Consider the following 22,802-nt stretch of genomic DNA (forward strand, 5'->3'; position numbering starts at 1 on the left):
AAGACCAGTAAGTTTCTCTGGAAAAGAACATTTAAGTAAAGTCATGCTGAAGCAAAAATCATATATTAATTTTAATGCAGTTACGAGTATTCAAATAGAGACAGCTTTTACTTTACACAAAAGCAAATTTATACTCACACTTTGATAAGGAATGCAAACCACAAATAAGTTATGATTTTACTAGAACAGCAAACATTTTTCTTTAAAGGAAAACAAAAATAGTCCTAGGCATAAATAGCTATCTCAAGTCTTCAGAATGTCTAAATATTTTTTTTTGGTGTTCAATGTAAAATTTCTCTTAGTCTGAACTTTTGGCGTTCAGAATCAATGAATTCTACAGATTGTTTTATACAAAGTGAGGTGGGATTTAGTCCTCCTTTTATGTCATGTTCCTTAGAATTTGAGAAAAAGACCAAGCCTTACACCCTTCTCTCATTTTTTTTGACGGCCAAGACAAATTATTCAATTCCTTCTTGGCTTTAGAAGTTTCACTTTTTCCTGTATTGCAAGAGTGAAATATTATTGGAAAAAAAGGCAGTGTCACATGAACTATGGCAGCAAAGTACATAGATTTATGTAATAAATTAATAGAACTCCAAAACAGTCATTTTAAATTTACTAGTTGTAAGGTGGATAGAAAGCCTTGTCTAGAACCCATGTCTAAGATTCCAGATCAGACAGGTTCCTGATCCTTGCTGGGTTTGGTACTTTTTATTTTCCCAAATATCCTTCAGGGCAAAACTACTCATTCTTAAACTGGTCCATTGAAAAAATAAACTCATAAACTATGTCAAAACCTTTGTCAATATTCTCTCCACAAGAAGTAAACAGAATGAAACTTGAAAAAATAAAATTGATATAATACACACACGTTTCCTTAGATTTTCCCCAATCTATCTTAAGGATAATGCTGGGGATCAGTTTTAGGATATTTACTGAGTATCAAAGTGCCTGGGAATGAATAAATAAATTTATGTAAGATACTGACAAGGTATGTCGTCCAAATATTGGGGGTATGAGGTTTAGAAGATTAGTTGGCAACTACCTCCTTTAGGCTTCAACACTGCCAGGATGTTTGACTTTTCCTACAAAAAACATTCAGGTGCCCATGTTCGGCATTCCAATTACTTCAGTGTCAAGACAAGGCCTAACAATGATTTAAGATATTGATATAATTTAATAGAAACCATCCTGAATTTATATGCTCTTTAAAATATATTTTAAAAGTGAAATATCAGGGTTTTACTTTTGATTAACAGCCACCAAGAAGAACATCTGCATGTATTTAACAAGGGTAGTAATACTGCATCAAAAATATTTCTTGAATACTGTGAACAAAGGAGCCACAAAAACTCAGCATGAAAAGTGGAGTTCTGGAGTTCTGCACAGCCAGAATCAGATCTAAATCCTCAGCAGCAAGCAGGAGACTCAGAAAATGCCGACTTTAATTACAAACTTTATTTGTCAATACAATTCACAGTTTATACATGGTGCATTCCACCATATGAACTTTCAGAACAGTTATTGAGGAAGTGGGTGTAGCTTTCCTTCTAAAAGAGCCTGACTTTCTAAAATTTTGGTTAGAATTTTTTAAGTTTATAAAAGTACCTTCAACAAGTTAACTGAATATTTACATTTCTAGCTTAAATTTAAACTTTGGAAAATAAGCATCTATTAAGTTTTTTTTTTAAGATCCTGGGTTTATTTTTTAAGACCCTAATCTGAATGCCACTTATTCAGATACACCCCTGACCCCCAAGAATAAAAGTAATGTTTTGCAATTATATTTAGGGAAATCATTTTCTTTCTGCATTTTACAAATTATATTTACAATGTACAGCAGATCTGTGTATGAAAATAAAAGAAAGAGTAGCAATCTACTAGGTGCCTTTACTGAATTTCTTCTGAATCTTGAAAACATCCAAAGAGTTGCAAGATATAAAATTAAACTAAAGAGGATTAACAGCCTTTTCTATCTTTAAAAAAAAAAACTCTCAAGATTTAAATTGTGCTATAACAGCTTTTTCTCTAATGTCAGAGATGAATTATGCCTGCAATCTGCATTTTTCCATGTGCAAAATCACAGTGATCCCAGTTTCAACTCTGCTCTCACACTCAGCCACAACTCCAGAGGTACACCCACAGAAGGTCAGGACTGTGCCCAGCTCTGCCTCCTACATTCCCGCCCCTCATCTGGCAGAAGTTACCCAAGGAAAGAAAATGATATGAGCTTTTCATACATCAAAAAGCAAATAGATGCTGGCAGTACAATGTTTATTAGCAAATGCTTGTAACACATTGTTTTACTATCTTCTTTTCATCCAAATGGCAATTCACACCAACTGTCTAAATTCGCCTTCAAGAATATCCATTTTCATAGTTTTGTCAGATCATTTATGTATATATATGGATATATATATATATATGGCTTTCCTTCTTCCACTGTTAAAAGATGTATATATAGTTAGTCAAAAATGATAAATTTTAAATACTGCCAGGAAAAAAGGGACTGATTGAGAGCAGTCAGTTTTACTGGCCTGGTAATAATTACACTGTATATATGTACCATTGGTACCTGAGTCAAATAAATACTCAGAGGGGCCGTCTTTGCACCTCATTTCTCTGCAGTGCCTTTAACGCTAGGGTTTCTGAGTGTTGCTTCAATGTCCATCTAATTTGGCATCTATTCCTTCTTCGGGCATCATCACTCCGGTCATTTTACACGCTGTTTCCAGCAAGGTATGGTATTCAAACAGGAGTTGTGGGGTAAAGGACTGCGGAGTTGAGCCTAGGGGTGGGGCGGGGAAGGAGAAACCACACATTAGCTAGAGAGGTTCTGTTTCTTCGTAAGATAAGGCACTGACAGAAAATTTCTTAGGTAAAAGGCTGCATAAGAATTTCTTGCCATTTACAAAAAGAAATGTTGTCATCCATAAATGGTCCATAATCTAGGCTCAGTTAGGTAGACCCTGAAAAGTTAAGGACTGATCCCTCAAAGCTACATTATTACCGGAAACAATTATAATTCATTCTGAGGCCTTTTGGCACATTTGGAAAAGAGAGAGGAAAACAGTCTGGGCACAAAAAGGCATCAGACATTGCTTGTTTTATTCCACTGGTCAAAGAAGGTGGACCATTCAACAAGAATCATCAAAAAGATAGTGCTGGCTCAGAATTCAAATTCTCTTGATGGTAGATGACCATAATAGGTGTATCTATTTTTTTTTTTTTCCTTTTTGGAGCTCATGCACAATTTAAAAAACGCTACCGACAACAGTCAAAAAGAGCATATAGAAGTCCTCACCTATGGCTATGCCTAGGGCTCTTCAAAGAGAGGGCTATTTAATGTTCTCAATAACAGCAATTTCCTCGCCTGCACAGTGTGGCGTCAATCCGTTCAAATAGATACTTTCAGTTTTCAGTAAGGGAGGCAAGACATCCCTCTCGCTGGCGAGGTGGTTCACTGACAGGGTCCTCCTACAGGGAGTCAGCTCCTGGTTGTGGTTTCCAGCCAGTTCTGCGGAGAGCTTCCGCTTTATGGAGGTGGCACGCTGGAACTTGTCGTAAATCTCCACACTCAGCCGCCTCCTGGTTTCCTTGAATTCGGCCGTGACGTTGGCTGTCCACTCAGCAGCATGGGCTCTGAACTCTCCCACCTGGAACATGCACGCAGAGAAATGACAGAGACACCAACAGGACAGTCAATGTTTTGTGTGCTTTACCCTCTGATCACTGTATTTGGGGGTTTTGAAAAGAACATTGTAGACTTTTGTAATATGAGAGGTCTGACAATTGAGGTACTTAGGCAAGTTGTGAGGAAGAAGCTTCCATTTTATATAGATATGACTCTAAAAATGAATCTGTGAGCTTAAACTCTATTAACCAAATTATATTAGAGGTACTAGATGCCCTTGTTTTGGGAAACAAATCCTGTCATCGAAACTTCTGATCAAAAGGCAATCTCTAACTTTTTAAAGCTCTGTTTCTTTTTTAATCTGTAATTTAAAGAAGTATTTGAATGTAGAGAAGGCAATAAGACATAGGAGAAGCAGCAAGACAGAGTAAAAGAGCCTGGAGTGTGAACCCAGGTGACCTGGTTGGTTCTCATAGCAGTGATGCTGTTTGCTCAGGATATAAACAGAGATTTTAGAGAGCAGAAATGGTGTGTGCAAGAACTTTGACTCCAACCCCACACTGGTCATTTAGGAATCCTCTATTTACTAAATAAGCAATAAAATACTTTGTTTCTGATTCCAGGGAAAGCAAATAAACAAGGCCTGGCAAGTTCATTTTGAGGCCCATTTGGAGAATGATTAAGTCCAAGGAATAGTTTCTCAATGAATGTTTGTGGCATTAGTGAAGTTAACCTGTCTGAGCTGCCATTTCCTCAGCTGTGGAACAGGCATCTTCACAGCACACACCTAGCAGGATGGCTGGGTAATACACTTCAACTGCAAGAGCCTATCACTGTATAGTTATCATTGTGGCCTTTGTTTGAGGTTGAAGAAAAAGACATTGCCAAGTGCTAAGCGTGTGCATACTGTTTTCTTTGACCTCTTTAAAATTATATCTGCACTTTAGTGACCTGAAACAGAATAATGACCCATCCCATGGGAAACTTTATAATCTTTTTCGTAACCAACTAGAATTTAATAATCTAGGATATCTCTTAGAATAATCTCCTAACGTGGAACAACTCCCCCATTCCCTATTGCTAGCACTTCTGCTCTTGGATTAGGGAGCTCCACAGAACTCAATTTTTAAGCGAAATGGGCTCCTTTTTACCTGGCAAGCAAATAACTACTGCTTTGTTTTGTCTTATTTTTATCTCTGTCGCTTTTTGTTTAAAATTTGGATGTGATCAGAAACTGATGGTTTCTGCTACAGTCTGAACGTTGGTGTCTCCTGAAAATTCATATGTTGAAATACTAACTGCAAAGGTGATTATATTAGGAGGTGGGGCCTTAGGGAGGTGCTTAAGTCATGAAGTGAAGCCTTCATGAATGAGATCAGCACTCTTACGAAAGAGGTTCCAGAGAGATCCCTCACCCCTTCCACCATGTGAGGACACAGTAAGAAGGCTCTGTCTACAAACCAGGAAGAGTCCTCACTCTGTCATGTTGGCACTGTGATCTTGAATCTCTAGAACTGTGAGAAATCAATGCTGTTTATAAGATCCCCAGTGTGTGGTATTTTGTTACAGCAGCTTGATCGGACAAAGTTGGGTTCTAAATATTTATACTGAAAATCTGATTTATAAGAGAGCATACGTATGTACGTCTACTTCAACATGATGTATACGTGCACTCGGATGGTCATAGATATGTTTGTGTGTATGTGTGTGTACGAAAACTGTTCAAATATCCTTAGAAGGTGGCACATGGCAGACCAACTCTTCCTCATCCATCCATAATCACATACATGCACACATTTGATGATCTACCTTTATTTTATAAAGGTCTTTTATTTCCCACTTGTATTGACCTAGCAAGAAATAATTGCTTGTTTTCTGGGTCTGGTTCTGAAAAAAGCGAACTGGAAAAATGAGAACCTTGTGGCATGCATAACTGGCAAGATCAAGCATTCCTTAATCACTGAGGCAACTTAAAGGGAACTTGCAGGGAAAGAAGTGCTAAATTTATAGTGATTCAGCCTGAAGATTCTTACTGTTCCCATAAGGGACCGTGTATGACTGTACTTAGCTCTAAAAGCAATTATTGAATGTTTAATTCTGCTTTGGGGGGACTCTCTGGTTAGAAAAGTATAGGCAGTATCAGTCAGTGGTAAAAAAATGCTGAATCCCTCCAAATGCACTTATAAATAAACCCTCCAACTGTTGATATTCTTTTTCTATATACCTAGCTGTCTTTTTGATTAGACTAAGCATTCTTGAGTTCGGAGTCTATACTACATTCATTGGTGTATATAAAACATCTAGTGTCTGGAATAGAGAAGGCACTGAGTAGAAACTTGATGAATTGCATTGAATTAATAAGTAAATACTATCAAGAAAGTTTCAAAATAATATTTTAACATAAACAGTTAAGAGACTCAGTTGTTTCTCTACCAGTTTCAATTTAATTTTAAAGACGGAAAATTGCAGCCTGCTTAAAGATGGTGCAGAAACACAAAGAGAAAACCTGATTAATATGGTCTTGAACAATACAGTTAATCATTGTCCAACATGTTATTAAATTCTTCTAGTTTTCAGTACAGATAATCCTGAGCAGTGTGAAATTTGCTATTTTATTTCTTTATTTATTTTTTTTTTTGTGGTACGCAGGCCTCTCACTGTTGTGGCCTCTCCCGTTGCAGAGCACAGACTCCGGATGCGCAGGCTCAGCGGCCATGGCTCGTGGGCCCAGCCGCTCCGCGGCATGTGGGATCTTCCCGGACCGGGGCACGAACCCGTGTCCCCTGCATCGGCAGGCGGACTCTCAACCACTGCGCCACCAGGGAAGCCCTGAAATTTGCTATTTAAAATAAAACAGTAGGAGATCTTCAAGACTGCAGAAGAGTAAGATGTAGAGATCATCTTCCTCCCCACAATACATCAGAAATACATCTACACGTGGAACAACTCCTACAGAACACCGACTGAACACTGGCAGAAGACCTCAGACTTCCGAAAAGGTAAGAAACTCCCCGTGTACCTTGGTAGGGCAAAAGAAAAATGAAAAAACAGAGAAAAAAGAATAGGGATGGGACCTGCACCTCTGGGAGGGAGCTGTGAAGGAGGGAAAGTTTCCACACACTAGGAAGCCCCTTCACTGGCGGAGGGGGAGCTTCAGAACCATGGAGGAGAGTACAGCAACAGGGGTGCAGAGGGCAAAGCAGAGAGATTCCCGCACAGAGGATCGGTGCCGACCAGCACTCACCAGCCCAAGAGGCTTGTCTGCTCACCCACTAGGGTGGGTGGGGGCTGGAAGCTGAGGCTCAGGCTTCGGAGGTCGGATCCTAGGGAGAGGACTGGGGCTGGCTGCGTGAACACAGCCTGAAGGGGGCTAATGCGTCACAGCTACACGGGAGGGAGTCCAGGAAAAAGTCTGGACATGCCTAAGAGTCAAGAGACCATTGTTTCGAGGTGCACGAGGAGATGGGATTCAGAGCACCGCCTAAACCAGCTCCAGAGATGGGCACGAGCCGCAGCTATCCGTGCAGACACCAGAGACAGGCTTGGGACACTACGGCTGCTGCTGCAGCCACCAAGAAGCCTGTGTGCAAGCACAGGTCACTATCCACACCTCCCCGCCTGGGAGCCTGTGCAACCCATTGCCAGGGTCCCCTGATTGAGAGACAACTTCCCTGGAAGAACACACAGCGCACCTCAGGCTGTTGCAATGTCACACTGGCCTCGGCCGTTGCAGGCTCACCCCACATTACGTACCCCTCCCTCCCCCCTAGTCTGAGTGAGCCAGAGCCCCCTAATCAGCTGCTGCTTTAACCCCGTCCTGTCTGAGTGAAGAACAGATGCCCTCACGTGACCTACATGCAGAGGCGAGGCCAATCCAAAGCTGAAACCCAGGAGCTGTGAGAACAAAGAAGAGAAAGGGAAATTTCTCCCAGCAGCCTCAGGAGCAGCAAATTAAATCTGCACAATCAGGGCTTCCCTGGTGGCACAGTGGTTGAGAGTCTGCCTGCCGATGCAGGGGACACGGGTTCGAGCCCTGGTCTGGGAAGATCCCACATACTGCGGAGCAACTGGGCCCGTGAGCCACAACTAAGCCTGTGCGTTTGGAGCTTGTGCTCTGCAACAAGAGAGGCCGCAATACTGAGAGGCCCGCACCTGCTTACCGCAACTAGAGAAAGCCCTTGCACAGAAACAAAGACCCAACACAGCTAAAAATAAATAAATAAATTAATTAATTAATTTAAAAAAATAGTGGAAATAACTACAGCAGAGCAGAATAAAGAAAAAAGAAAGAAAAGAATTCAGAACAGCACAGAGACCTCTGGGACAACATTAAATGCACAAACATTCAAATTATAGGGGTCCCAGAAGAAGAAGACAAAAAGAAAGGGACTGAGAAGAGATTATAGTTGAAAAATTCCATAATATGGGAAAGCAGATAATCAACTCCAGGAAGCACAGAGAGTCCCATACAGGATAAATGCAAGGAGAAATCGCCAAGACAAATATTAATCAAACTATCAAAAATTAAATATAAAGAAAAAATATTAAAATCAGCAAGGGAAAAGAAAATAATAACATACAAGGGAACCCCCATAAGGTTAACAGCTGATCCTTCAGCAGAAACACTGCAAGCCAGAAGAGAGTGGCAGGACATATTTAAAGTGATGAAAGGGAAAAACCTACAACCAAGATAACACAGCAAGGATCTCATTTGGATTCAACAGAGAAGTTAAAACATTTACAGAAAAGCAAAAGCTAAGAGAATTCAGCACCACCAAACAAGCTTTACAGCAAATGCTAAAGGAACTTCTCTAGGCATGAAACACAAGAGAAGGAAAAGACCTACAATAACAAACCCCAAACAATTAAGAAAATGATAATAAGAACATACATATCGATAATTACCTTAAATATAAATGGATTAAATGCTCCCACCAAAAGACAATAGACTGGCTGAATGGATACAAAAACACGACCCATACATATGCTGTGTACGTGAGACCCACTTCAGACCTAGAGACACATATAGACTGAAAGTGAGGGGATGGAAAAAGATATTCCATGCAAATGGAAATCAAAAGAAAATGGGAGTAGCAATTCTCATATCAGACAAAACAGACTTTAAAACAAAGAATATTACAAGAGACAAAGGACACTACATAATGATCAAGGGATCAATCCAAGAAGAAGATATAACAATTGTAGATATTTATGCACCCAACATAGGAACACCTCAATACATAAGGCAAATACTAACAGCAATAAAAGGGGAAATCGACAGTAACACAATCATAGTACGGGACTTTAACACCCCACTTTCACCAATGGACAGATCATCCAAAATGAAAATAAATAAGGAAACACAAGCTTTAAATGATACATTAAACAAGATGGACTTAATTGATATTTATAGGACATTCCATCCAAAAACAACAGAATACACTTTCTTCTCAAGTGCTCATGGAACATTCTCCAGGATAGATCATATCTTGGGTAACAAAGGAAGCTTTGGTAAATTTAAGAAAATTTAAATCGTATCAAGTATCTTTCCCGACCACAATGCTATGAGACTAGATATCAATTACAGGAAAAAAATCTGTAAAAAATACAAACACATGGAGACTAAACAACAAACTACTACAAAGCCAAGAGATCACTGAAGATATCCGAGAGGAAATCAAATAATACCTAGAAACAAATGACAAAACAGGACGACCCAAAATCTATGGGACGCAACAAAAGCAGTTCTAAAAGGGAAGTTTATAGCAAAACAATCCTACCTCAAGACAGAAGAAACATCTCAAACAACCTAACCTTACATCTAAAGCAATTAGAGAAAGAAGAACAAAAAAACCCCAAAGTTAGCAGAAGGAAAGAAATCATAAAGATCAGATCAGAAATAAATGGAAAACAAATGAAAGAAACAACAGCAAATGTCAAAAAACTAAAAGCTGGTTCTCTGAGAAAATAAACAAAATTGAAAAACCATTAGCCAGACTCATTAAGAAAAAAAGGGAGAAGACTCACATCAATAGAATTAGAAATGAAAAAGGAGAAGTAACAACAGACACTGCAGAAATACAAAGGATCATGAGAGATTACTACAAGCAACTCTATGCCAATAAAATGGACAACCTGGAAGAAATGGACAAATTCTTAGAAAAGCACAACCTTCCAAGACTGAACCAGGAAGAAACAAAATATAAACAGACCAATCACAAGCACTGAAATTGAGACTGTGATTAAAAATCTTCCAACAAACAAAAGCCCACGACCAGATGGCTTCACAGGTGAATTCTATCAAACATTTAGAGAACAGCTAATACCTGTCCTTCTCAAAGTCTTCCAAAATATAGCAGAGGGAGGATCACTCCCAAACTCATTCTACGAGGCCACCATCACCCTGATACCAAAACCAGCCAAGATGTCACAAAGAAAGAAAACTACAGGCCAATATCACTGATGAACATAGATGCAAAAATCCTCAACAAAATACTAGCAAACAGAATGCAACAGCACATTAAAAGGATCATACACCATGATCAAGTGGGGTTTATCCCAGAAGTGCAAGGATTCTTCAATATATGCAAATCAATCAATATATGTAAATCAATCAATTAACAAATGAAGGAGAAAAACCATATGATCATCTCAATAGATGGAGAAAAAGCTTTTGACAAAATTCAACACCCATTTATGATAAAAACCCTCCAGAAAGTATGCGTAGAGGGAACTTACCTGAACATAATAAAGGCCATATATGACAAACCCACAGCCAACTTCATTCTCAATGGTGAAAAACTGAAACCATTTCCTCTAAGATCAGGAACAAGACAAGGTTGTCCACTCTCATCACTAATATTTAACACAGTTTTGGAAGTTTTAGCCATAGCAATCAGAGAAGAAAAAGAAATAAAAGGAATACAAATCAGAAAAGAAGTAGTAAAGCTGTCACTGTTTGCAGATAACATGATACTATACATAGAGAACCCTAAAGATGCTACCAGAAAACTACTAGAGCTAATCAATGAATTTGGTAAAGTAGCAGATACAAAATTAATGCACAGAAATCTCTCACATTCCTATACACTAATGATGAAAAATCTGAAAGAGAAATTAAGGAAACACTCCCATTTACCATTGCAACAGAAAGAATAAAATACCTTGGAATAAACCTACCTAAGGAGACAAAAGACTTGTATGCAGAAAACTATAAGACACTGCTGAAAGAAATTAAAGATGATACAAATAGATTGAGAAATATACCATGTTCTTGGATTGGAAGAATCAACATTGTGAAAATGACTGTACTACCCAAAGTTATCTACAGATTCAATGCAATCCCTATCAACTACCCCTGGCATTTTTCACAGAACTAGAAAAAATATTTCACAGTTTGTATGGAAAAACAAAAGACCCTGAATAGCCATAGCAATCTTGAGAAAGAAAAATGGAGCTGGAGGAATCAGGCTCCCTGATTTCAGACTCTACTACAAAGCTACAGTAATCAAGATAGTATGATACAGGCACAAAAACAGAAATATAGATCAATGGAACAGGATAGAAAGCCCAGAGATATACCCACACACATATGGTCACCTTATTTTTGATAAAGGAGGCAAGAATATACAATGGAGAAAAGACAGCCTCTTCAATAAGTGCCACTGGACAGCTACATGTAAAAGACTGAAATTAGAACACTCCCTAACACCATACAGAAAAATAAACTCAAAACGGATTAAAGACCTAAATTTAAGGCCAGACAGTACAAAACTCTTAGAGGAAAACACAGGCAGAATACTCTATGACATGAATCACAGGAAGATCTTTTTGACCCACTTCCTAGAAAAATGGAAATAAAAACAAAAACAAATGGGACCTAATGAAACTTAAAAGCTTTTGCACAGCAAAGGAAATGATAAACAAGACCAAAAGACAACCCTCAGAACGGGAGAAAATATTTGCAAACGACACAAGTGACAAAGGATTAATCTCCAAAATTTACAAGCAGTTAGTGCAGGTCAATATCAAAAAAACAAATAACCCAATCCAAAAATGGGCAGAAGACCTAAATAGACATTTCTCCAAAGTAGATATACAGATTGCCAACAAACACATTAAAGGATGCTCAACATCCCTAATCATTAGAGAAATGCAAATCAAAACTCTAATGAGGTATCACCTCACACCAGTCATAATGGCCATCACCAAAAAATCTAGAAACAATAAATGCTGGAGAGGGTGTGGAGAAAAGGGAACCCTCTTGCACTGCTGGTGGGAATGTAAATTGATACAGCCACTATGGAGAACAGTATGGAGGTTCCTTTAAAAACTAAAAATAGAACTACCATATGACCCAGCAATCCCACTACTGGGCATAAAGCCTGAGAAAACTATAATTCATAAAGAGTCATGTACCATAATGTTCATTGCAGCTCTATTTACAATAGCCAGGACATGGAAGCAACCTAAGTGTCCATCGACAGATGAATGGATAAAGGAGATGTGGCACATATATACAGTGGAATATTACTCAGCCATAAAAAGAAATGAAATTCAGTTATGTGTAGTGAGATGGATCAACCTACAGTCTGTCATACAGAGTGAACTAAATCAGAAAGAGAAAAACAAATACTGTATGCTAACACATATATATGGAATCTAAAAAAAAAAAAGTTCAGAAGAACCTAGGGGCAGGACCGGAAGACGTAGAGAATGGACTTTAGGACACGGGGAGTGAGAAGGGTAAACTGGGATGAAGTGAGGGAGTGGCATGGACATATTTACACTACCAAATGTAAAATAGATAGCCAGTGGGAAGCAGCCGCATAGCACAGGGAGATCAGCTCGTTACTTTGTGACCACCTAAAGGGGTGGGATAGGGAGGGTGGGAGGGAGACGCAAGAGGGAGGAGATATGGGGATATATGTATAGCTGATTCACTTTGTTATAAAGCAGAAACTAACACACCACTGTAAAGCAATTATACTCCAATAAAGATGTTAAAAAATGAAATAAAACAGTAATTATTGATGAAAACTAAACATTTCTATCTTTTATTCCCACCTTACTAGTGATATTATTAAAGAGGAATTAATCTGTTACATTTGAGAATTCATAATTTTCTAAGTGTAAAAAGAACAAATACTAATATACTGTTTTCTATGATGAGCTTTATCTTAGTAGTAAGGTTAATATTATAAAGGGAACAGCTAAGAATCTACATTTTTGTTTAAATAAATGTCTTTGAAAAGTGTAAGAATCAACAACTATATTCAATTTCCTCCCACATACAAGTGTGTAATGAGAAATAATCACTTACTTAAAGGACATCCATCTGAGCAAGCCACTCAATCATGCCTGAAGTCTGGAGGCACTGTCTGAACTTATGGACCTAAAATTAGGTCTTTTATTTTTTTAAATTGATTTTTAGTGGGTATAGTTGATTTACAATGTTGTGTTAGTTTCTGCTGTACAGCAAAGTGAATCAGTTATACATATATCCACTCTTTTTTAGATTCTTTTCCATATAGGTCATTACAAAGTATTGAGTAGAGTTCCCTGTGCTACACAGTAGGTTCTTATTAGTTATCTGTTTTATATATCGTAGTGTGTGTACGTCAATCCCAAACTCCCAATTTATCCCTCCCCCCCTTCCCCCTTGGTAAGCATAAGTTTGTTTTCTACATGTGACTCTGTTTGTGTTTTGTAAATAAGTTCATTTGTACCATTTCTTTAAGATTCCACATATAAGCGAAATCATATGATACTTGTCTTTCTCTGTTGTTGACTTACTTCATTCAGTATGACAATCTCTAGGTCCATCCATGTTTCTGCAAATGGCATTATTTCATTCTTTTTTATGGCTGAGTAATATTCCATTGAATATATGTACTACATCTTCTTTATCCATTCCTCTGTTGATGGACATTTAGGTTGCTTCCATGTCTTGGCTATTGTAAATAGTGCTGCAGTGAACACTGGGGTCATGTATTTTTTCGAATTATGGTTTTCTCCAGATATATGCCCAGGAGTGGGATTGCTGGATCATATGGTAGCTCTATTTTTAGTTTTTCAAGGAACCTCCACCTCCATAAATTGGTGGATGCACCAATTTACATTCCCACCAACAGTGCAAGAGGGTTCCCTTTTCTCCACACCCTCTCCAGCATTTATTGTTTGTAGATTTTTTGATGATGGCTATTCTTACTGGTGTGAGGTGATACCTCATTGTAGTTTTGATTTGCCTTTCTCTAATAATTAGTGAAGTTGAGCCTCTTTTCATGTCCTTTTTAGCTATCTGTATATCTTTGGAGAAATGTTTCTTTAGCTCTTCTGCCCATTTTTGATTGTGTTGTTTGCTTTTTTGATATTGAGCACATGAGCTGTTTGTATATTTTGGAGATCAACCACTTGTTGAGTTGCTTCCATTAGCTTTGTTTTGGTTACCAAACTTTTACCTCCAGTAAGGCCACTGACCTTCACAGGATCTGCCTCCCTTTTTCTTTGGTAATGGTCTTCTCATATTTCTATCTTAAAAATATTTTCTTATTAGATGTGGTGTGTGTGTGTGTGTATATATATATATATATATATACACACACACACACACATATACATATATACACACACATGTGTACATGTATATATACATATATACACACATATATACAATGGAATATTACTCAGCCATAAAAATGAACTAAATAATGCTATTTTCAGCAATATGAATGGACCTAGAGGTTATCATGCTAAGTAAGCCAAAGACAAATATCATATGATATCGCTTAAGTGAAATCTTAAAAAATGATACAAATGAACTTATTTACAAAACAGAAATAGACCCACAGACATAGAAAACAAGAAGGTGGGAAGGATAAATTAGGAGTTTGAGATTAACAGATACACACTACTATATATGAAATAGATAACCAACGAGGACTTATTATATAGCACAGGGAATTATACTCAATATTTTGTAATAACCTATAAAAGAAAAGAATCTGAAAAAGAATATATATATGTATGTACAACTGGACCACTTTGCTGTACACCTGAAACTAACACAACATTGTAAATCAACTATACTTCAATAATAAAATCTTCTTATTGTTAATAATAATAGTCTTTGCTTACCCAGAATTCAAATGTTAATACATTTGCTAATTTTCTATCTCCTCCAATTAAGATGTAAGTTCTATGAATATCCTCAGCACCTAGACAGTACCTGGTATGTAGCTGACTTCTAAGAAATACCTGTGAAATGAATGAATATATCCCCCCAAATTCAAGTTCTCTGTAATCTCACATCTCAATGATAACAATGAGACACAGTGTAGCACACACACTGCCACTTGTTTTTCTTCTCTGTGCTAACCTTACTTATTCCTCTTCCATTTTGATGATCATTAATATTTTTGCAAAAGTGGTCTTATATTAACCACGTTGTTTTGCAAATGGCTTTTTCCCCCACTTAACCAATTTTAGTCATTTTTCCCATTTAGTACTCGTTATACTACCTCATGGTTTCTACCAGCTGCCTAGCACTCCGCAGGATGATGGATGTGGCATGCCCCTATTGATGAATATGGATTTGGTTTTTGTTTGTTTTTGCTACGGAAAATAATACTTCAGTGAACATTCTTATAACCATACCTTTGCTGATGTGTTCAAGTATTACTAGAAGTGGAAACACCGGATCAAAAGACATGTATATTTTCAGATTTTGAGGACACTGTGAAATTTCCATCTAATCCCTACTGTTTTCAGACTCTGGGTTCCCAGTCACCCCTCTGTTTCCTCTTTCTGCACACTTAGGTAACCTCTGTCTTTCACTAGATCATGGCACCTGCACAGAAAATTCTTTAGAAATTTTAATCATCTCTCTATTGCGATCTGAAATTTAACTGGTCATGATAAATTGAAGGAAGAATGAAAACCTTCCTTAGACTTGATCTGATTTTTCTCCAGACACAGGTTTCACAAAGTCACCATGATCTCTCAGGTTGCACTAATGACACACACACAGCGTTCTGTAGAGCCAGGTGTTTCCACAAATTAGTGATTCCTGCAAATTAGGAAAAGGCTAAATGCAAGGAAAGCTCAGACTTGTCTTAATCCATAACTCTTTACTTTCTTATCTTTAACTGCACTAAATCCCTGGCAGAGGCTGGTAGCATACCACTTTGGGGGACATTTTTTTTTTCTAATTTCTCTGGAGTTTCCAAGGGTGGAAAGACAATCTCAGGAGGTCATAGGGCTGCAGCTGAAAATGTCAGAAAACAGAGGGAAGAGGATTTAGCAGGAGGTGGGAAGAAGCCTCCAGTTCCAGCTCTGTCACTTACCTGTGTGCCTACAGGCGAGCAATGTAACCTTTTTTGAGTTTCAGATTCCTTATCTATAAAATAAGGTCATAATAATCTATTTCACAGGAGAAACAAGTTTTGTGTGTGTGCATGTGTGTGTACATGTGTGGGGGTCTGTGTTCTTAAAATATAAAGGACTACACAATTAGTAATGATGATGATGAGGCTGGTGATGATATGGCTTGCCAAAGGTACTTAAAGAGCTTACAGGAGAATACCAGATACAGAATAAGTGATATAAAATTGAAAAAATGGGCCACTCCTCCCTAGAATACAACTCACAGGTTCTAGGCACCAAGTGGCAGCATGGCCTGAGGTCTCTGAAATTCTCACCAGAAGTGCTACAGATTGCCTAAGCTCAGAGTTCTGGAGACCTTTAAAGCATGAGGTGTTTTGAGAATGCTGAAGACATACATTAAAAATACAGCTGGAGGGACGAGGGGAAGATGGCGGAAGAGTAAGACGCGGAGATCACCTTCCTCCCCACAGGTACACCAGAAATACATCTACACGGGGAACAACTCCTACAGAACACCTACTGAACGCTGGCAGAAGACCTCAGACCTCCCAAAAGGCAAGGAACCCCCCACGTACCTGGTTAGGGTAAAAGAGAAAACTAAACAGAGACAAAAGGATAGGGACGGGTCCTGCACCAGCGGGAGGGAGCTGTGAAGGAGGAAAGGTTTCCACACACTAGGAAGCCCCTTCACCAGCGGAGACTGCGGGTGGTGGAGTGGGGGGAGCTTCGGGGCCGCGGAGGAGAGCGCAGCAACAGGGGTCGGTGCCGACCGGCACTCACCAGCCCGAGAGAATTGTCTGCTCACTTGCCGGGGCGGGCGGGGCTGCGAGCTGAGGCTCTGGCTTCGGTCGGAGCGCGCAGGGAGAGGACTGGGGTCGGCTGCATGAACACAGCCTGAAGGGGTTAGTGCACCACGGCTAGCCGGGAGGGAGTCCGGGGAAAAGTCTGGAGCTGCCGAAGAGGCAAGAGACTTTTTCTTCTCTCTTTGTTTCCTGGTGCGCGAGGAGAGGGGATTAAGAGCGCTGCTTAAAAGAGCTCCAGAGACGGGCACGAGCCGTGGCTAAAAGCGTGGACCCCAGAGATGGGCAGGAGACACTAAGGCTGCTGCTGCCGCCACCAAGAAGCCTGTGTGCGAGCACAGGTCACTATCCACACCCCCTTCCGGGGAGGCTTTGCAGCCTGTGGCCCACTGCCAGGGTCCCGGGATCCAGGGACAACTTCCCTGGGAGAACGCACGGCGTGCCTCAGGCTGGTGCAACGTCACGCCAGCCTCTGCCACCGCAGGCTCGCCCCGCACTCCGTAACCCTCCCTCCCCCGGCCTGAGTGAGCGAGAGCCCCCGAATCAGCAGCTCCTTTAACCCCGTCCTGTCTAAGGGAAAAACAGACGCCCTCTAGCGACCTACACGCAGAGGAGGGGGCAAATCCAAAGCTGAACCCCGGGAGCTGTGAGAACAAAGAAGAGAAAGGGAAATCTCTCCCAGCAGCCTCAGAAGCAGCGGATTAAAGCTCCACAATCAACTTGATGTACCCTGCATCTGTGGAATACATGAATACACAACGAATCATCCCAAATTGAGGAGGTGGACTTTGAGGGCAAGATTTATGATTTTTTCCCCTTTTCCTCTTTTTGTGAGTGTGTATGTGTATGCTGCTGTATGAGATTTTGTCTGTATCGCTTTGCTTCCACCATTTGTCCTAGGGTTCTATCCATCCGTTTTTTTTAAAATTTTTTTTCTTAATAATTATTTATTTTCATAACTTTATTTTATTTTACTTTATCTTCTTCCTTTCTTTTTTCCTTCCTTCCCTCCTGCCTTCCCTCCTCCCTCCCTCTTTTCTTTCTTTCTCTCTCTCCCCCCCTCCCTCTCTTCCTTCCCTACTTCTAGTAATTCTTTCTTTCTACTTTTTCTCCCTTTTATTCTGAGCCCTGTGGATGAAAGGCTCTTGGTGCTGCAGCCAGGAGTCAGTGCTGTGCCTCTGAGGAGGAGGAGCCAACTTCAGGACACTGGTCAACAAGAGACCTCTCAGCTCCACATAATATCAAACGGTGAAAATCTCCCAGAGATCTGCATCTCAACGCCAGCACCCAGCTTCACTCAACGACCAGCAAACTACAGTGCTGGACACCCTATGCCAAACAAGTAGCAAAACAGGAACACAACCCCACTAATTAACAGAGAGGCTGCCTAAAATCATAATAAGGCCACAGACACCCCAAAACTCACCACCAGACGTGGACCTGCCCACCAGAAAGACAAGATCCAGCCTCATCCACCAGAACACAGGCACTATTACCCTCCACCAGGAAGCCTACACAACCCACTGAACCAACTTTAGCCACTGGGGACAGACACCAAAAACAACGGGAATTACGAACATGCAGCCTGCAAAAAGGAGACCCCAAACACAGTAAGATAAGCAAAATGAGAAGACAGAAAAAACACACCGCAGATGAAGGAGCAAGATAAAAACCCACCAGACCTAACAAATGAAAAGGAAATAGGCAGTCTACCTGAAAAAGAATTCAGAATAATGATAGTAAAGATGATCCAGAATCTTGGAAATAGAATAGACAAAATGCAAGAAACATTTAACAAGGACCTAGAAGAACTAAAGATGAAACAAAGAATGATGAACAACACAATAAATGAAATTAAAAATACTCTAGATGGGATCAATAGCAGAATAACTGAGGCAGAAGAACGGATAAGTGACCTGGAAGATAAAATAGTGGAAATAACTACTGCAGAGCAGAATAAAGAAAAAAGAATGAAAATAACTGAAGACAGTCTCAGAGACCTCTGGGACAACATTAAATGCACCAACATTCGAATTATAGGGGTTCCAGAAGAAGAAGAGAAAAAGAAACGTACTGAGAAAATATTTGAAGAGATTATAGTTGAAAACTTCCCCAATATGGGAAAGGAAATAGTTAACCAAGTCCAGAAAGCACAGAGAGTCCCATACAGGATAAATCCAAGGAGAAATACACCAAGACACATATTAATCAAACTGTCAAAAATTAAATACAAAGAAAACATATTAAAAGCAGCAAGGGAAAAACAAGAAATAACACACAAGGGAATCCCCATAAGATTAACAGCTGATCTTTCAGCAGAAACTCTGCAAGCCAGAAGGGACTGGCAGGACATATTTAAAGTGATAAAGGAGAAAACTGTGCAACCAAGATTACTCTACCCAGCAAGGATCTCATTCAGATTTGATGGAGAAATTAAAACCTTTACAGACAAGCAAAAGCTGAGAGAGTTCAGCACCACCAAACCAGCTTTACAACAACTGCTAAAGGAACTTCTCTAGGCAAGAAACACAAGAGAAGGAAAAGACCTACAATAACGAACCCATACAATTAAGAAAATGGGAATAGGAACATACATATCCATAATTACCTTAAATGTAAATGGACTAAATGCTCCCACCAAAAGACACAGATTGGCTGAATGGATACAGAAAGAAGACCCATATATTTGTGGTCTACAAGAGACCCACTTCAGACCTAGAGACACATACAGACCGAAAGTAACGGGATGGAAAAAGATATTTCATGCAAATGGAAACCAAAAGAAAGCTGGAGTAGCAATTCTTATATCAGACAAAGTAGACTTTAAAATAAAGACTATTAGAAGAGACAAAGAAGGACACTACATAATGATCAAGGGATAGATCCAAGAAGAAGATATAACAATTGTAAATATTTATGCACCCAACATAAGAGCACCTCAATACATAAGGCAAATACTAACAGCCATAAAAGGGGAAATCGACAGTAACACATTCATAGTAGGGGACTTTTAACACCCCACTTTCACCAATGGACAGATCATCCAAAATGAAAATAAATAAGGAAACACAAGCTTTAAATGATACATTAAACAAGATGGACTTAATTGATATTTATAGGATATTCCATCCAGAAACAACAGAATACACATTTTTCTCAAGTGCTCATGGAACATTCTCCAGGATGGATCATATCTGGGGTCACAAATCAAGTCTTGGTAAATTTAAGAAAACTGAAATTGTTTCAAGTATCTTTTCCGACCACAACGCTTTGAGACTAGATATCAATTACAGGAAAAGATCTGTAAAAAATACAAACACATGGAGACTAAACAATACACTACTTAATAACCAAGTGATCACTGAAGAAATCAAAGAGGAAATCAAAAAAATACCTAGAAACAAATGACAGTGGAAACATGACGATCCAAACCCTATGGGATGCAGCAAAAGCAGTTTTAAGAGGGAAGTTTATAGCAATACAAGCCCACCTTCAGAAACACGAAACATCTCGAAGAAACAACCTAACCTTGCATCAAAGGAATTAGAGAAAGAAGAACTAAAAAACCCCAAAGTTAGCAGAAGGAAAGAAATCATAAAAATCAGAGCTGAAATAAATGAAAAAGAAATGAAGGAAACGATAGCAAAGATCAATAAAACTAAAAGCTGGTTCTTTAACAAGATAAGCAAAATAGATAAACCATTAGCCAGACTCATAGAGAAACAAAGGGAGAAGACTCAAATCAATAGAATTAGAAATGAAAAAGGAGAAGTAACAACTGACACTGCAGAAATACAAAAGATCATGAGAGATTACTACAAGCAACTCTATGCCAATAAAATGGACAACCTGGAAGAAATGGACAAATTCTTAGAAATGAACAACCTGCCAAGACTGAATCAGGAAAAAATAGAAAATATGAACAGACCAATCACAAGCACTGAAATTGAAACTATGATTAAAAATCTTCCAACAAACAAAAGCCCAGGACCAGATGGCTTCACAGGCAAATTCTATCAAACATTTAGAGAAGAGCTAACACCTATCCTTCTCAAACTCTTCCAAAATATAGCAGAGGGAGGAACACTCCCAAAGTCATTCTACGAGGCCACTATCACCTTGATACCAAAACCAGACAAGGATGTCACAAAGAAAGAAAACTACAGGCCAGTATCACTGATGAACACAGATGCAAAAATCCTCAACAAAATACTAGCAAAGAGAATCTTACAGCACAGTAAAAGGATCATACATCATGATCAAGTGGGGTTTATTCCAGGAATGCAAGGATTCTTCAATATACGCAAATCAATCAATGCGATAAACCATATTAACAAATTGAAGGAGGAAAACCATATGACCATCTCAATAGATGCAGAGAAAGCTTTTTACAAAATTCAACACCCATTTATAAAACCCTGCAGAAAGCAGGCATAGAGGGAAATTTCCTCAACATAATAAAGGCCATATATGACAAACCCACAGCCAACATCGTCCTCAGTGGTGAAAAACTGAAACCATTTCCACTAAGATCAGGAACAAGACAAGGTTGCCCACTCTCAGCACTCTTATTCAACATAGTTTTGGAAGTTTTAGCCACAGCAATCAGAGAAAAAAAGGAAATAAAAGGAATCCAAATCGGAAAAGAAGTAGTAAAGCTGTCACTGTTTGCAGATGACATGATCCTATACATAGAGAATCCTAAAGATGCTACCAGAAAACTACTAGAGCTAATCAATGAATTTGGTAAAGTAGCAGGATACAAAATTAATGCACAGAAATCTCCTGGCATTCCTATACACTAATGAAAAATCTGAAAGTGAAATCAAGGAAACACTCCCATTTACCATTGCAACAAAAAGAGTAAAATATCTAGGAGTAAACCTACCTAAGGAGACAAAAGACCTGTATGCAGAAAATTGTAAGACACTGATGACAGAAATTAAAGATGATAGAAATAGATGGAGAGATATACTGTGTTCTCGGATTGGAAGAATCAACATTGTGAAAATGACTATACTACCCAAAGCAATCTACAGATTCAGTGCAATCCCTATCAAACTACCACTGGCATTTTTCACAGAACTAGAACAAAAAATTTCACATTTCGTATGGAAATACAAAAGACCCCGAATAGCCAAAATAATCTTGAGAATGAAAAACGGAGCTGGAGGAATCAGGCTCCCTGACTTCAGACTATACTACAAAGCTACGGTAATCAAGACAGTATGGTACTGGCACAAAAACAGAAAGATAGATCAGTGGAACAGGATAGAAAGCCCAGAGATAAACCCACACACATATTGTCACCTTACCTTTGATAAAGGAGGCAGGAATGTACAGTGGAGAAAGGACAGCCTGTTCAATAAGTGGTGCTGGGTAAACTGGACATGTACATGTAAAAGTATGAGATTAGATCACTCCCTAACACCATACACAAAAATAAGCTCAAAATGGATTAAAGACCTGAATTTAAGGCCAGACACTATCAAACTCTTAGAGGAAAACATAGGCAGAACACTCTATGACATAAATCACAGCAAGATCCTTTTTGACCCACCTCCTAGAGAAATGGAAATAAAAACACAAATAAACAAATGGGGCCTAATGAAACTTCAAAACTTTTGCACAGCAAAGGAAACCATAAACACGACCAAAAGACAACCCTCAGAAGGGAAGAAAATATTTGCAAATGAAGCATCTGACAAAGGATTAATCTTCAAAATTTAGAAGCAGCTCATGCCGCTCAATAACAAAAAAACAAACAACCCAATCCAAAAATGGGCAGAAGACCTAAATAGACATTTCTGCAAAGAAGATATATAGACTGCCAACAAACACATGAAAGAGTGCTCAACATCATTAATCATTAGAGAAATGCAAATCAAAACTACAATGAGATATCATCTCACACCAGTCAGAATGGCCATCATCAAAAAATCTACAAACAATAAATGCTGGAGAGGGTGTGGAGAAAAGGGAAC

The 22,802-nt window shown here is 39.0% G+C and overlaps 1 protein-coding gene across 3 annotated transcripts in view; it reads right to left on the reverse strand.

Moving 5' to 3' along the window:
* Positions 1–3,338: 3,338 nt before the first annotated feature.
* The window catches only part of KCNK2 (potassium two pore domain channel subfamily K member 2), a gene marked incomplete at both ends in the record, with an annotated part of 226,035 nt that continues 206,571 nt past the window's right edge, over positions 3,339–22,802 (reverse strand). For all 3 annotated transcript variants that reach the window (XM_082649731.1, XM_082649733.1, XM_082649732.1), the window contains one exon: positions 3,339–3,656. In XM_082649731.1, the coding sequence (XP_082505857.1) occupies positions 3,339–3,656 (318 nt within the window). The remainder of the gene's footprint in view (positions 3,657–22,802) is intronic.

This window comes from Grampus griseus (genome assembly GCF_964374135.1).
Source record: "Grampus griseus genome assembly, chromosome: 1".
In the NCBI taxonomy this organism is placed as follows: Eukaryota; Metazoa; Chordata; class Mammalia; order Artiodactyla; family Delphinidae; genus Grampus; species Grampus griseus.